The sequence below is a fragment of the Drosophila santomea genome, chromosome 2L (genome assembly GCF_016746245.2).
Source record: "Drosophila santomea strain STO CAGO 1482 chromosome 2L, Prin_Dsan_1.1, whole genome shotgun sequence".
Lineage (NCBI taxonomy): Eukaryota > Metazoa > Arthropoda > Insecta > Diptera > Drosophilidae > Drosophila > Drosophila santomea.
Genome location: NC_053016.2, coordinates 12,950,444 through 12,965,860, shown reverse-complemented (window position 1 = coordinate 12,965,860; position 15,417 = coordinate 12,950,444). Strand labels below are relative to the sequence as shown.

General features: G+C 44.0%; 2 protein-coding genes across 4 annotated transcripts in view; one reads left to right on the top strand and one right to left on the bottom strand.

Annotated features, from left to right (window-relative positions):
* The window catches only part of LOC120443916, a 105,990-nt gene that overhangs the window by 58,121 nt on the left and 32,452 nt on the right, over positions 1-15,417 (top strand). For both annotated transcript variants that reach the window (XM_039623356.2, XM_039623355.2), the window contains one exon: positions 14,801-15,028. In XM_039623356.2, coding sequence (XP_039479290.1) covers positions 14,801-15,028 — 228 coding nt within the window. The remainder of the gene's footprint in view (positions 1-14,800; positions 15,029-15,417) is intronic.
* LOC120443918 overlaps positions 1-15,417 on the bottom strand; it is a 31,553-nt gene that overhangs the window by 12,779 nt on the left and 3,357 nt on the right. The window contains exons 2-8 of one of the 2 annotated variants that reach the window (XM_044005708.1): positions 11,494-11,591; positions 8,752-9,155; positions 7,822-7,994; positions 6,505-6,570; positions 5,353-5,493; positions 4,913-5,042; positions 1,724-1,860 (exon numbers count right to left, since the gene is read on the bottom strand). In XM_044005708.1, the coding sequence (XP_043861643.1) occupies positions 1,724-1,860; positions 4,913-5,042; positions 5,353-5,493; positions 6,505-6,570; positions 7,822-7,994; positions 8,752-9,155; positions 11,494-11,557 (1,115 nt within the window). In that variant the 5' untranslated portion in view covers positions 11,558-11,591. Of the gene's footprint in view, positions 1-1,723; positions 1,861-4,912; positions 5,043-5,352; positions 5,494-6,504; positions 6,571-7,821; positions 7,995-8,751; positions 9,156-11,493; positions 11,601-15,417 lie in introns of both variants that reach the window. The other variant, XM_039623359.2, reaches the window with a different exon arrangement.

Genomic DNA, 15,417 nt, shown 5'->3' with positions numbered 1-15,417 from the left:
CAATGAGATGCATACTCGTACATGCATAAGGTAGAGGTCCTTTTGAGTACCTTCTACCTATGTGGGCGATCCCACTCGGTCATCACGAATCCAATGGACCGAATGACAAGGCTGTATTTTCACGCGCCACGTGACACAATTATTGAGGCCAGTGAGCGATGACAACGGGGCGGATGAAATTGTGGGATGACCATTGGAAATCCACGTTGATTGCATGACCGACCGGTGATGGGCACACGCAATCTGGAGAAATTCATTATGTGTGCCTATTATTATGATAGAGATGGGCATGGAAATCAAGATGGAGATGGAAATGGAGTGGCCACTTGACTGGCCTTGGCCAACAATAAAGCACTAGAATGGACCCAAAGCACTTAATTATAGAGATAGGCCGAGATATATACATACAAAGATATGTATGGAAGTATATTTAGATGTCAGGCCAGAGCAGCCGACCATTCAACCATCCAACCAGCCGAACATCTCGCATTGTGTATTATTATTTTAACAATTTATTTTGTGCAATTAACACAATTGCCGACACACATTCATTTCACGCAACTTCCGGCGAATTCTGTGGCTGAGCTTAATTTATTGTGCTGCCGCTTTTCCAGCCGCCAGGGGGCGTGTGTGTTGTGGAGGACACAACTAAGCCCATTGTGGACCTAAACTCAGGACCAAACCCAAACCCAAACCCGAACCCAATGGCAATGCTGGAGGAGATTTACGCAGACGGCGCGTGGCGACTTAAAGATTTCTTTGGCAAAAAACGATGCCGTAATAAATGTGTGCCCATATATATAGACTCAAGTGACTGGGAAATGCTGAAGAATGGGAATTGGGGTGCTTTTTTTCTGGGGGAGTGAAAGTGGAAGAGTGTCCTAGAAAGCCTTGCAGGCGCTCTAATGAGCACACGCCTCACATTACTGCGGGGCCCTAGATTATTTGAATTATTTGCAAGTAATTTGTTACATTCGCACTCATAGATTTAGCTGCCGACTTATTGCGAGGCAAGTAGCTGTGCGAGACACTGGTTAATTAACATACTTAATGGATTTTGGATTTTCGACAAACTCCTAATTCACTCTCGAAAGTCGAGGGATTTGAAAGTGGCCTCCCTCCTTCATGACTTTGCGAAATGGATGACTTGTGATATAATGCTTCTTAATTACAATCGGCAAATACATATCGCTAAGTGTCTGTCTTTTCCTGCATCCATCAAAGATCTGAATTGTTGCTCACATCGTTCCCAGAATTTCAGCTCATTCTGCGTTTTAAAGTGCCATTTTTATGTGGTAGGCACATTAAAGGATATGTGAAGGTTTCCAGGATAATTCTCTATTTGGAGTGTCACTTGCATACCTTCTGCTCAGCTATTCCTTTGATGTATTCAAATGAATAGACAGCAGTCGTTTTCAGTCCAGATTTGTGATTCGGATTCACTGGAATGTTTTTGGGTTCACGAAATTATGGCAAACGTAAATCGAAAATATGTCCTAATTAAATTCTACATCGAAATTGGAAATATTAACGTTTGCGTAGACCGCAACTACTGCAATGTCGTTATTTGATTACAATCAATATGTCGATGGGCCTGTAAGGGAATTAATTTATGCTTCCTGGCGGTTTAGCTATTTGATTCGGACGTGCGGCATTTTGCGCAATCTAACCCAATTGTTCGGCCTGATTGACATTGATGTGGGACCCAATTTTATGGCCTTACCTGCCGCGCATCTCCTCCGTGGGCCAGTCGGAGTTCTGGCCCCAAGGCATCTCGGTGGTGCCCAGGATTAGGCCGAAGATGAAGCCAAACAGCAGGGAGATAAACATGCCCAATCCGAGGCAGAGAAAGCCAACTCTCTGGAAATATACAAAATGGAAAATGGAAAACAGAAAATGGGAAATGGCAAGTGGAAAATGGAAAATGGCGAATGGAAAATAGAAAATAGAAAATGCAGAGCCGAAATTAGGGGCGAGACAGCGAGTTAAATGCCAAAGGACCCCAGCCAACGACACTTTAAGCGATAATGCCGCATTCTTTGAAGCGCCGAGGAACTGCGAGTAGATTCGTGACATGTTAACCCAAATTTGCAGCCACGCAACTGCAAACTGTTGTTGGCAGCTGCACACACAAAAGAAAAACGCTCTAGTGTCAGCCACATGATGTCGTCTTGCTACTCCAAACTGGTTGGTTCTTCGTGTGGGTGCTGTCTTTTCCTCATTTCCCATTTCCCCCATTTTACGAGTCAAACACAACTGCGGCACATACATAGAAAGCAACTTGTCTTGAGGCTTAAAGCACACGGCTAACAAGTTGCAAGAATGCTGTAAAGTATATGAAAGTTCGCACTTTCCGGTTGTAAATGCTCTTTAAAGAGTTTGCACAACAATTTAAGTGGGGTGCGAAAACTTTTGCTAATTTGTTTACGCTTCGCTCTTCCATTTGCAGGTATGCATATGCATATTAGGGTGTTCGAAAAATATGACTAACATTAATCTAAGTTTACTACAAGTTACAGATTTGTATGGTTTATGGCTTAAAGGCAGTATTATAAGCTGGATAAGGTATTAAGCCAATGCGATTCCTTTCTTTGAAAAAATGTAAGTGCTCCTCATGAGCATGTGAAAGTGGAAGCTTTAAAATTAGCATACAAATGTGAAGCACCGCAATGCAGCTGCACCCACACTGCGTATGCGTAATGCGCAAACAAATTACATTCATGTGCGAATTAACTTTAAATGGCGTGCAAATATTTGCAAAAATCGCTATTCAATAACTCGGCTGGCAATATGTGCAAAGCCAACTCGTTTTCACTATATTATGGGGATTCCGGTGCAAGTTTTTTTCCTGCCAATTATTTTTAATAGTTGACCATCAATTTTGACCGGCCCCATTCGATGCTGCCGTTTTTGTCATCGTTTGTAATTGGCATTTTTGTGTGAAATTGTTTAAACACTTTTGCATATGAATTTTGCCCGCAAACGGGGTTTTCCATGGTTTTTCCATGGTTTTTGCGTATTTTAAAAACATTTTTCCCTGACCATCGCACACTTTATGGAGATGTAATGGAATCAAAACAACTCAAGGATCTGAAGCTTAATGAATTAACAGTGGGCTTTCAATGTTTCTTATATAGCATTTTATCAGCTCAAAATTCAAGCCAAAAGTCACAAATTGAAAAGGGCAAACATATTGATTGTTTGGCATTTAGCTAGTAAATTTAATAAAGCTGGCATTGCGTTTATTTCTGGTTGCCTGGACATTTTTGTGACCACAAACTCTGGCGAAGGCTGGCTGCAGATTCAACTTCCTTGCTGGCTTTATCAAAGATTATGATGACGCAGCTGGAGCCACTTCACAAAGGATGGAGGCGACAAAAAAGATGCACACTAGCATGTGTTCGCACACGAATATATTCATTTCAATTAAAATTTAATTGAAGTACACGACGCAGGTGTCAACAGCCGGCAAGACACCTGGAATCCTGAATACTGAATCCTGCCTCCTGAATCCGGTCTCTGTGTGTATGTGTATGTGTATATATCTGTGTTTGTGGCCAGGAGTGCGGTGGAAATTGTGTCAGCAGACAGCAAGTTGCCTCTGGTGCACAGCAGCACAGAGCCATCTCTTCATTAGAAATGGCAGAAATGATGATTATATGGATCTAAACCTTATATTTTTATTTCACTTATTTTATTTGTTGTGGTCCTTTTTTGTACACGGAATTTACCACTCAGCTTGCACACTGAGCTATGTAGCTGGCCCTTCTGAAGCACAAAACCGCCGCCTTTGATGGGCAAAAACTATAGACACAGACGTTCTTATCCCGCAGCATAAGCCCTTACCAACTCACCACCACCCCGCCACCTGGCGGTGACAATTATGACACTTTGGAGAGCAGCTGCTGTCTGGCGACTGCAGTTAAAGTTCAGTTTTATTGGCTTTGCGCTGAATGCGGTCCCAAGTGCTGCGTCCTTTAATTCTAAGTAGCTTAACTTAGTTTTCAGACTGTCATCAGCCAGAAGGAATAAAATGATTGCACGGCCGCAAGGTGTGGTTTTTTAAGCCCAGTAATTTACAGCACACGGCTTTGTATTATGGCTTTCAATGGTGCAACACCCAAAACCCAACACCCGTCAAAGTTTTTTCCTTTCCTTTCTATTAATTCCCCATAAACGAGGGGATAGAAATATTTAGCTATTCAGCAGAAATGCGCCAGGTGCTTATGTGTATCACAAACACTCGCTGGCCGTGCAGCCTCATTCAATTTTGGCGGAACAAACATTTGTATGTTTCATAGGGCCAACGCCGTCAATAAACAATTCAGCAAGTTTGCCATTTACCACACCGCAAAGCGATGCAAATTTGCAAAACAGCAGCGCCATGTCGCTATGCATTTGACTGGAATAGCCACCAAAAACAGCTCCCTCATATTTCTGTTGGCTGCATGCGAATTTTGACAGCTGGAATACAGGACACACGACACGGGACATACGGGATGCAGAACACCACGGACGGACTGGCATAGCAATTTTCGGTGCAATTTTTTATTATTTTGCAAATGTCATTTGCTCATAAATCACTCAAAAGTACCACATAGAAGCAGTCGATGAGTTGCGTTGGCCCAGAGTGTTGACGATTTCATTTAACGCGCTGTGAAATGGATTTTTGGGTGCAGAGTGCGGGGCACTCCGCACTCCGCGCATTCCCTGACAACTATTTTCACTATTTTCCATTTTTCACAACACTGTAGTGTATAGTTTCCCATAGATGTATGTGTATGCTTTTCTCTTTTTGTTCGCCGTTTTGTCGGTGGTTTTGAATGGCTTTTCGCGGAGCTACACAATTTGCTGTTTTGGGGCGAAAAAAGCCAAAGCCAGAGCCACAGACATAAGGGGAAACTGCACTTACCATTAGTTCTTTGTCGGAGATAATTGCGCCGAATGTTATCGACATTACGGGACCCATAAGCGGCGAAACTAACATGGCAGCCACTATATTGGGGGCATTATTCTCCACGAGGCCCAGGGCAGCCAGAGAGCTGGAAGAGTAGAGCCCCATAATGATTATTTTAACTGACTTTTACTGACCCACACTGATCCACCACACTGGTGGATTCTACGAAATTTATACTGCGAACCCTTTTATTCGCCACACTGATAAGTATAAAGGTGGAATTACGAGGGATTTCATATACCATTCATATATCTTCTGTTTGAAGTATGGTTACTTTTATAAATTCAAAGGATATTAGAATAAACTTCGTATTTCAGTTCATTTTGATTGAACTTCTTTTGTCTAATACTTAGAGTTTTATCATTTTCACTTTGAATTTCGTTCAGTGTACTCACTCGGCCGTAACGATAAGCAGCAAGTAGTCAAAGGACAAGGATCCTCCGGCTCGAACTCCATCCACCACCTGCTTGACTGTTAATTTCGACTTAATTGATTCCACGAAATTGTTCCATTTCGAGGCATCCTCGGCTTCCTCGCTGTTTTCAAGGAAACAAATGCAGTTGTAAGCAGCGCCATAAAATGAAATTGTTTTTTTTTTTAGATGGGCAGGAAAGTGTTACAGCTGTGCACTTGTATTGATTGGCTTTTATTTTCTGGTTTGCAGAGTAAAGGATATTGCTAAAACAAGCGGACAAAGAAGCAATTGTGTATGTGTGATTAGAAATATACAAAGATAACCAGAACATGGGAGAAGTTCCATCTTCGTGTGTCACTAAATTGATTCCAGATTTTATTTACCCTGCTCCAGCCACAAAACCCAGCCACATAATTCCCATTTCGCCTGCAGTCTGCTGCTGATTAGAGTGTGGCTCTAATAACCCAACCAAAACATCGCCTCAATCATCGCCCAAAAATAAACCACAAGCCAACCTCAATTACGAGCTCATCAGGTATGCACACAGGTGTTTCGTTTTGTGCCCTCCGACAAATATATTTAGTGGCGACTTCTGCCATTCTGACTCAGCACAGTCACATAAAATGGATGCATTTAAACAGTAGCCGTCAGCCAAAAATGGAGATACCCAAATTATACCCTGCAGCCCCTTCAAATTTCGCCATTTTCACTACTCAACCCGACGACGATGGCGATACCCATTCCAAGTGGCTCGTAACTCTGGCCCAAGGCCGTAATAAACTGGGACCTGAGCCAAGGACCTCCAAGGACCTCTCCCCTTTTGGGCCAGACCAACCTAGTCGTAAAGGGAAAGAGGCCAAGTTGCGATATCTAGCGGCGGCAGTCAAATGTCACGTTTTCAACGAAAGTGAAAGAATTGTGCGAGTGAAAGTTAATGAAATGACTGCCGCCTTTGACACGTTGAAGGGTACACCTGAAATTAGTTTTTAACAAAGCGACAGCTGCGGACTGCTCACAAAAGGACCTTCTCCACTAACGGCTCCGCACAAAGCCAGCAAATACAATGCCAGCGGAACACAATACCCGTGCCCCATCCAAACGCATCGTACATCTATGCGTGTGGCGCACTCACCTGTAGTCATCTCGCATGTTGGCCGCATCTGTGATGGCATCATAACTAACGCTGCACGGCAGCACACTGCGGCGAAAGTGCACAGAGAGAAAAACATATCAAATTGGACCATAAATAACCACTATGTTTGCTTAAACTTAATCCCCGAATTTACTTCTCAATATTGCATTCTTAGATCCTTTGTATGTAAGGGCATTCAATAGCTTGCTGTAGAGCACAACTTTCACTATTTGTCCTGTTTTTCACCGAAAAAAGGTCGAGACTTTCCCTCTGTGTAGATACTTTTGAAATTGATATATGCAAGTGCATATCTGTAAAACAAGTCGGGCGCATTTCGTGAGGGCCCGTCAAACCGTCAAAGGATGCAGTGCAGCATGGAACATGCCGGCTGACATCGAGATCTCGAGATGCTCTGGCTGAGCAGAGAGGCTGAATTATAGATTACACTAGTGGCACTCAATCAACGCAAGGTGCATTCCGGCAGCTCCTTTCTTAATTGAATTCCTGCGCATATTAATAAGCTTAAGTCGCACTTTGTCTGGCCCCTCGGCTCCTTGAGGTCATGGAAACATCTGCTGTTTGCCTTCTGCCTTCCAGTGCCCAGTGCCCTCTGCCCTTTGCCTTTGCCCTTTACCCTCCGACTGGCACAAGAATCTCCTTTTCATCGGGTCACACCTTCAACTGCATTTTAATCCCCCTGCTTAATGCCATTAAATGATTATCACACCTACTTTTCCCGCCTCCACGATTGCAGATACTTTTGCTGCCACTCCTGCTCTTTTGCTTGTACATTTTAAATGCAGCAGTAGCCTGACTACTTAGTTGGTTTCACTGTTCATTGTTCGGCTCTATTGTATTTTGCTTAATTTAATTACTGGGGAATTCCACTCGAAGGCAAAGTACGAGTATATACCGCTTGCTTAACATTTTTGCAAGAAAGGGGTTTTAATTGGATTCGTTGCAGTAGCTGTAAAATTGCGTTTACATTATCGAGAGGTATTTGGAAATTGGTAAGCAGTACTGCAGCTGCTGCAGGCAATCAAAATGCAGAACTCAAGGACCTCGGCAACATGGGAGTCCTTCGGTCAACCGGCCAGACTCCTCATCTTTCTGGCATTTTATTGCATCTCCATGGAGAACCAGAGCCACGCGATGAGCTCGACCAGCTGTTGCTCCTTGCTCCTGGTCGCTAACTCCAAGCTCCAAGCTCCTTGAGTTTCCCGACACGTTCGGAGTTTGGCGTTTGAAGCCCGACAGTTGTTCCCACACCCCTAGCACCCGTAGCACCCCTTGCACCCCTTGAATGTCTCAACTTACCTGACACTGGAATTCAATTTAGTGCCAATGCCCAGCTCCGTGAGGCAGTGCAGCGTCGTCTCGCAGGGGGAGCCCGCCTGCAGCGGAAAAACGACGTGATGGAAGTATCCCTTCTTGCTGGTCGTCCAAGTAACGTGCTCAATTTCCAGCTTGACAAGCAGCTCCTCCAGCACCTGGACAAACGAGGGAAGCAACAGCTTAGGGTGGCATTTTCCCAGGCTTTTAGCTTATGGCTTATGGCTTCATGGCACATGGCACATGGCCTTGGCATTTAATTGGATCGGCTGAATGTGATTATAACTATGTATACTCCTAGCACCCACTGCTCCCTGACTGATTGACGATTTGTGCCGCGTCCTTGGCTGGCCAGGATGCACCAGCATCCATCAATCTTCTGCTGCGCAACCAGGCCGTCTAAGCCACCTCATTCATCAGTATAATCCGCCCCAAGATACGATTTGGGTAAACTCCTACGGAACGCACCGCTCGAGTCACGTTCTCGTCGAGTTAAGTGCATCCTTACAAGCGGAGCAACAATCGTTGTCGCAGTTCCAATCGCCACCGCAATCGCAGGAAAACACTGAGAAAAACGATGCTTGCTCTGCTAATTTTGAGCTGTTTTGTACATCTGCTTTCTACTTCAACTTCTTGCATTATTTCTAACTGCTACTCATGATAAAATATGTTAATATTTTATTTCTAAATAAATCACTTTAGTCTTTTTCTAGACTTCCGCCACTGGTAGTTGCAATATTTTGTTCTCTGTGCATGAATCGCACTCACAGCTGGCATCGAACCCATGTCCACTCCAACCACTCCTCCACTCCTCCCACACACGAAAATCAACGTTAAGTGCTTGGGGAAGGCATAAAGCTCTGCCCACTTGACCGAAACTGCTCCTAACTCGTAACTGGCCGTTCGACGACTTACCTTTTCGAGCGGCACCACTAAATTACGTTTGTCCATGGGAGCACCCATCGTGGAGGTGTCAGCTGGCAAAATCTGGACTCCTGCGCCTGCTCCCCGTCCTCCTCCTGCACCTGCGGTTCGCTTGGGTACGCCGCCGCCCACTTGTCCGATGCCTGGGCCACCGCCACGCCCAGCGCCTCCGCCACGACGATACTTGGGCACATTCTTGTCACGTAATTCAACTTCGAGTCGTAGTATTGCGTTGTTATTCTCCGGAAGATTGATGTTCAGATTATTGTTGCCACCTCCATTGGCGGCTGCAGCGACCACAGCATGGCCACCATGACCACCATGACCACCAAGGTGTCCCGGATGGCCACCACTGCCACCGACAGACGTCTCCAGCAGGGCATTATTGGAAGTGCCTGGCATGGGTTAATGAAAAGGTGATGTGGTCGTGTACATAAACGTAAGCTGATTTGTCATTAAGCTGGACTCGTCGTGTCCATGGAAATGGCTTGGATGGGTTGCCATTCGGCAGGAGGGGATTGGGGTGCTTGGATACTCAGAATACGAAAATGGAATTTCGCTATTTGGCATTGTTTGGGAACGCCGGCTTAATTCGCCTGTAATTAGTTAATTCACGGCAATAGCACTATTTATATTGTAATTAGCGTAAATTGTAGTGATATTTTTGGATCCAGTTAAGCGCTTAACAAATATTTGGTTTTCCTACCGCAACGCTGATTTTAGCTTCAAATTACGCTAATTAAATGGCCGGCTATCGCAAACAAATACTGCGTGTTGTTATGCAATTAAGCGGATGACTTATGCTTAAATTAAAGTTGTCGCCCTATAAAAATCAAAAAAAAAAAAAAACAGAAATATACGAGTAGACGACACAGGCCTAAGCTCCACTTGTGCTAAATAAATAAATAAACAAAGTGGCTGGCGAAAATCAAATCAGAGTCTACATAAAAACCACACAAAGAATCACAATTTATTATGCCAAGAAGCGAAACCAGACAGACATCGAAATGTAATATAAATCCCGCCACATTGACAAATGCCGAAATAAGGCTTAAATGCGCTTACGCCAGGACTTTCAGACTTCCAGGACCCTTGTATGTGTGTGATTGTGTGCGTGTGTGTCTGTGTGTGCTTGTCCTGGGGATGTCTGAGTTTGTTTCTCATAGTTTCTGTAGTGGCAAAAGTTCCACAAAGTCAGCATTCAACCTGGCCATCGATGTGCCCATCTTTGCCTGTTTAATTCCGGCCGTGAACATCTCCGTTTCAGGTCGCCATGGAATTGAGGGTTCCATGATTTATGTCTGACACCTATGAGCCGAACTCTGCGGAATTTCACCCGAAGTGCATGTTATTTTTTTGGTTTCCAGCAAAGTCCTTTTTGTTTGCCCAAGTGCTTTGCACTCTCTAAGCTGTTGCCAGGACGAGGGTTTTTTGTCTTCATGCAAGGGAATCTGTCAGGAATCAGGCACCGAAATTGCTATACCCTCTGACCTAGTGCTGTCTACTTTGTATTGCACATCAGTTTACTACTCAGGATACAATGTCTTGAAGATTTTATATCCTTATTTTGCAAAGCTACTATTTCGCTTGTCATTATTGTATTGTATTTACTGGTCTGCTGATATTCGATCAACTTCTGGCCAGGGTGCAAAGGTGATTTATTCTTTCAGCAACATGGAGCAACTTCGTTCACGCCCCACTTGGAAATCCAAGGACACCAGTCACTAGTCACCACCTACCACCTACCATCCATCCACTCGGTGCTCATCAATCCGGTTTCTGCTCCATTGTCATTATCAGAGCGGCGCTGCCATGGTGACAAACTAAATTAATGATGATTCCCTTTGATGGCTTTTGGCATCGCCTTGTTTCGCATTTAAATAAATATTTGATTAATGCTCTTTTTGGACGAAGAACGACTCGTACATGCCTGTTTTTGTCGCCGTATTGCACAAGATGCCATATTTCCCCCATGCCGTTTATTTCATAAATTATATTGTTTTATGGGTTTTTATTGTGGGCTTTTTATCGTCGCTGATTTTGATAAATGGTTGCTGCTTAGTGCTAGTGCTGAAAATTGAGTTCCAGCAATTAATTCGTTGCTATCTAATATATATATGTAGATAAATATTCTGAAGTCTGTGCTTTCAAGGCCTTCAGTAATTTGGCCCAGCAAACTCCTCTACTTACTCAACCCATTGGCTGCGCATTCCTTTCGACCAATTTCATCGTGGCTAATTAAATTTTAATATTAAATTTTTGGGCTCGGCATTCGCTTGTAAAATTATCTTGGCAAAGTTTCGTATCCCCTCTTTCCCAACGAGAAAACAAAAAATCTACTCTACTCCCACGTGTGCTTACTTCAGTTTACTTCTGGCTCTGGCCGCCGGGCTTCATACAACATTTATGGCCAGCTCTTAGGCCCGGAGAACACTTTTACGATGTCATAAAATAATTAATAACGCCACTAAACAACGTAATTACGCGCCCAAGCCCAATGCATACAGGTGTGTGTGTGTGTGTGTGTGTGTGCGAGTTTGTTTATATGTATAGTGGGTCTACATGTGTAAGGGTGGTGCGTGTGCATGTGTTGGTAGATTATGCGGTTTGCCGACGCCTAGATAAATGCTACAGTTTCGTGTAAACAAAATTGCAACTTTGTATTTAATTAGGCAGCGGCGCTTATTCAATTTGCCGCCCTTTTTTCGGGGGTATGGGATGTAGTTCACTTACCGTAAATCAGCTCACGTTCAAAATTCGCCGTAGGCACAACGATTAGAAAGACCACGCCCGGCATCCTGATTGGGATCACCCGATGCTGTCAACGTATCCTGTGGATGTTGCACAAGGATATAAACCGTTTAGTTGGCAAATTTGCCAGCCTGGCTGGAACTTAGACATTAATTTCGAATTAAAATGCCCCACAAAGACTTGGCAGCTCGACTTGGCGGCCAAAAGAAGTTGAGATACTCGGGCGCCCAGATGTATGCAACACTTTGGTGCAGCTGAAAAACACTGCCTCGTTTTGCATAAGAACTCGGCATTATGCCGACTTTTATACCCGGTAACTGCATTAGCATCTCTGTCCGGTTTCATTTTCATTTTCGCCGTGGCCGCCTAACTTTCTCGAGTTAAGGCAACTTCGCACCGTTAATGGGCTCCGAAGGCTGCTGCTCTAAGTAGTTTGCGTTTTGTTTGTGTTTTTGCATTGCTGCACAAGCAGCAGCAGCAGCAGCAGCAAAAGCAGCACTTGCACTTTTTGAAGTTCTGGCACGCTGATGGCTGCCAGATTATCGCAACAATTTCTTAATCAAACTGCTGGCCAACTCTTTCGCAGGCAAAATTCTCGGCAGTATCAATAAAAGGTAAAATGCTTGCCAGAGAAATGGGTAGTCCTTCGAGGATATTTGCACACCCAGTGTTCCGACTTCTCGAAATTAAAATGCCATTAGCACCGAGCCGGGGAAAGTACGATGCGAGTGCGATTAAACAGGGGAGCCGACAAGGGCAACGGCTCTGGAATATTACTGCCGAGGGTTAAGTCCTTGCAGGATCTGCCCGAGTGCCCCCTTTCCCCATTTCCCACCAGAAGCAACCCACACAGATACACACACAGACAGGCTCATAAGCGAATAAGGACCTGAGATTTAATGGAGCTGCGATTTTTACTCGCCAGTGAAATCACTGCGGCACTCGAGGTAATCGAGGCGTGCCAGCAAGCTGGAAATGCATTTTTTCGCTCGGCTTTTACTGAAGATCAGAATGTATTTCTGAAAATAATTCCACAGCTTCTGCCCGCCAATATTTAATGTTATTATTTACCTGAAATCATAAAGTGAAATTGGAAATCCTTTTTTATGCATAGTTTGTTCTTAAATTTGTGTAGACACAATCACCAATCGCTTTCGGTTTAACTATAATTTTCTGAGTGCTCATTGCCCCGGCGAATAAGGAAGTAAACAATGAAAAGGTTTTCAAGTGAATCAATATTTGAATACACCTTATGAGCAGCCAGCCCTACGCCCAGTTGACATTTTCCGGTTTTCCCCACCCCCCAGTACAAACCCAACACAACTTTTCCACAAACTGTTGGCGTTTTCTTGCCTTTCTTTTTTGTGTTTGCAACACTTTACTTAAAAACTTTTCGCAGCAGTCCCCAAAACAAACGGCCTACTCATACTCATGAAGTGGAGGAACATCAGGGCCTAGAGCCCAATCCCATCCCGAATTTCATGGGCGTACTCCTGTGCCGTTCCGGATTTTTCATTTTTTTTATTTTTGCTGGTCGTACCCATTCACCCGGTTTCCACAAGCCTCTTAGGAACTTTCAAGCCAAACAACCGAAGCCACTTTGCAGCACGTTCACTGTTGCACTTTTTTTCTTACCACTTGCCATCTTTCATTTTGCGGCATATTTATTAAAAAGCAAGAAGCGCAAAAAATGAGCCAAGCCAAGGCAAAAATCGAGGATGGGGGTAAATTCTTTTATATTAACCGAAAATATTTATTTTCTTGCTTACTTGCTGCCTTTTGCTCTCCTCCTCCTCCTCCTATTTATTTTTATTTTTATTTTTATTTTGTATGCGCACTTTTCTGATTAATTCCGTAACTATATATTTGCACAACTTGGGTGAAGTTTTCGCCGCGACCACTTGTGAAGAGCGCAAAGCCGGAGACTCCATCCTTCCGAGCTTTGCTTTCCACTTCTCCAGCCGGATTTCATCTGGCATTCTGGCATTCTGGCATTGTCGCTCCAAGTGTTTGTGTGCCCCCAACAATCCAACAATGAAGCCTGCCAGTAATTTGTATGAGTACCCACCGTCGTCCCACTAATTAGGCCACCAGAATTGCATTAGTTTTCGCATTCGGCGAAAATAATTACAAATTGCAGTGCAGGGCACCCATAAAATACAAAAAATAAAAAAAAAACAGAATCACAAACAGAAAAGCTCAGGCATCAAAAAGCCAATTGAAGTAGTCCAAGGTTTTTAAAAGGCGCGATGGGGGTCCATAATTACTTTCAATAAGTTTTTGGCCACACAAACCATAGTGACCGGCGCACGAGGAGACTTTCCCTGTCAGCTTTGATTTTATGGTTTGCCACATTTCCCGTGAAGTTTTTCCCATTTTCCCGCACTATTGTGAGCGTCTAGTGGCATCTTAATTAAAAGCGCTAATTGGTTATGTCTGAAAGTCGAAGAAAAGGGCGAACTCTGCCAGTTTAGCACCGCTTGTGGGTCACTAAACAATTCACAATTAAAGGTAATGCCACTCCTTTATTACAATCAAATTGGGAATTTAAGAACCTTGTGGCTTTGGCTCTGCTGAAAAACACCCATTGACTTCGAGCTTTTGGGGCAAAGAAAAAACGGCATGAATATTTGAGCATGCAACAAAAAGCCGGACTAACACAGATAAAGTTGCTAAAACTTACAGACAACAGAACTAACAAGGACTTAGGTGGGCCAACCACCCACCGTTCTAGCCGTCCATTCTAAGGAAAACGGCTTTAGCATAATGCATAATCATTTAAACAAGGATATGCCAGGAGTTGAGTCCTGCAGCCGGGCATTATGACACACCCCGGTGCAGGCAAGTCCGGAAAAATGCCTTTTATGGCCAATTTGAGCGGGAGAAGCTTGGCCCGCAGCTTAAAGCCAGGCGATAAGAACAAAGCAGCCGAAAAGGCGAGCATCCAAGGACACTTTAAGCGCTCTCCTGCGTCGCCATACCAGGTGAACCCTAGTTTTTTCCCCCTTTTTTTTTTGCTCGAAAATGGTGTATCTTTTGGCCAATGTGTGCCTGTGTTCCCAATGCCCAGTGGTGCTATTCGCAGGAATATATTATCATTAATTTCGAATTATGAAAAAGTGGCGACGCAGTCAACGAGTTTGGGACTTTCGGCTAGGCAAGCTACGCAAAGGAATGGTTAAGGTATTAGGGTATTAGGGTTAATGTGGTGCTAAATTTGTATACCCTTAATACAGAGAGGTGTTAAGGACCTGGACTAAATGAAATGTTTCCCCTTTTTCTCTTTCAGCTTGGTCGTGTGCTGCGCAACTTCAACATCACAAAGATAAGCGATCTGGAGCTGATATCAAACTCCACCGATCGCCTGGACATCACCTTCCACTTCTTTGGGGTGAAAGGAGACTCGCAGCGTATCCGGGATGCCATCACCCGGATGGTGGAGCGCGGCAGGATTGGCAACTTCACGCTGGTGGCCAATTTTCATCACTTCGACGAGAATCCTCCACTTGGCTTGCTGGTGGGTAGCTAGTGACAGCAATAATCCATCTCTTTCAGCAATTTATTGTGCGTTCGAGTTATTTGATTGGCCAGTATTAGTTGAAAAGCTTGCCTATCTATTGAAATTTTCCGGTTAGCCCGGACATTTCGAGCAAATACAATTTTGTATTTCGTCGCAGACATTTTTTCACTTTGCACTCTGGTGCACATCCATCAATCGAAGGCATTCCATCATTGATTTTCGCCGAATGGAATTTTCATTAATTCGCATCCGAGCAGACCATCCTGGCTATTAAAAGCGTAATAAATATACCAAGGCACTACACATTACCTACCCACATGGGTCACTGCCGCCCATTTCCGATACATATTAAACAATAATTTATGAACTATTGAGGCGTGTGCCGG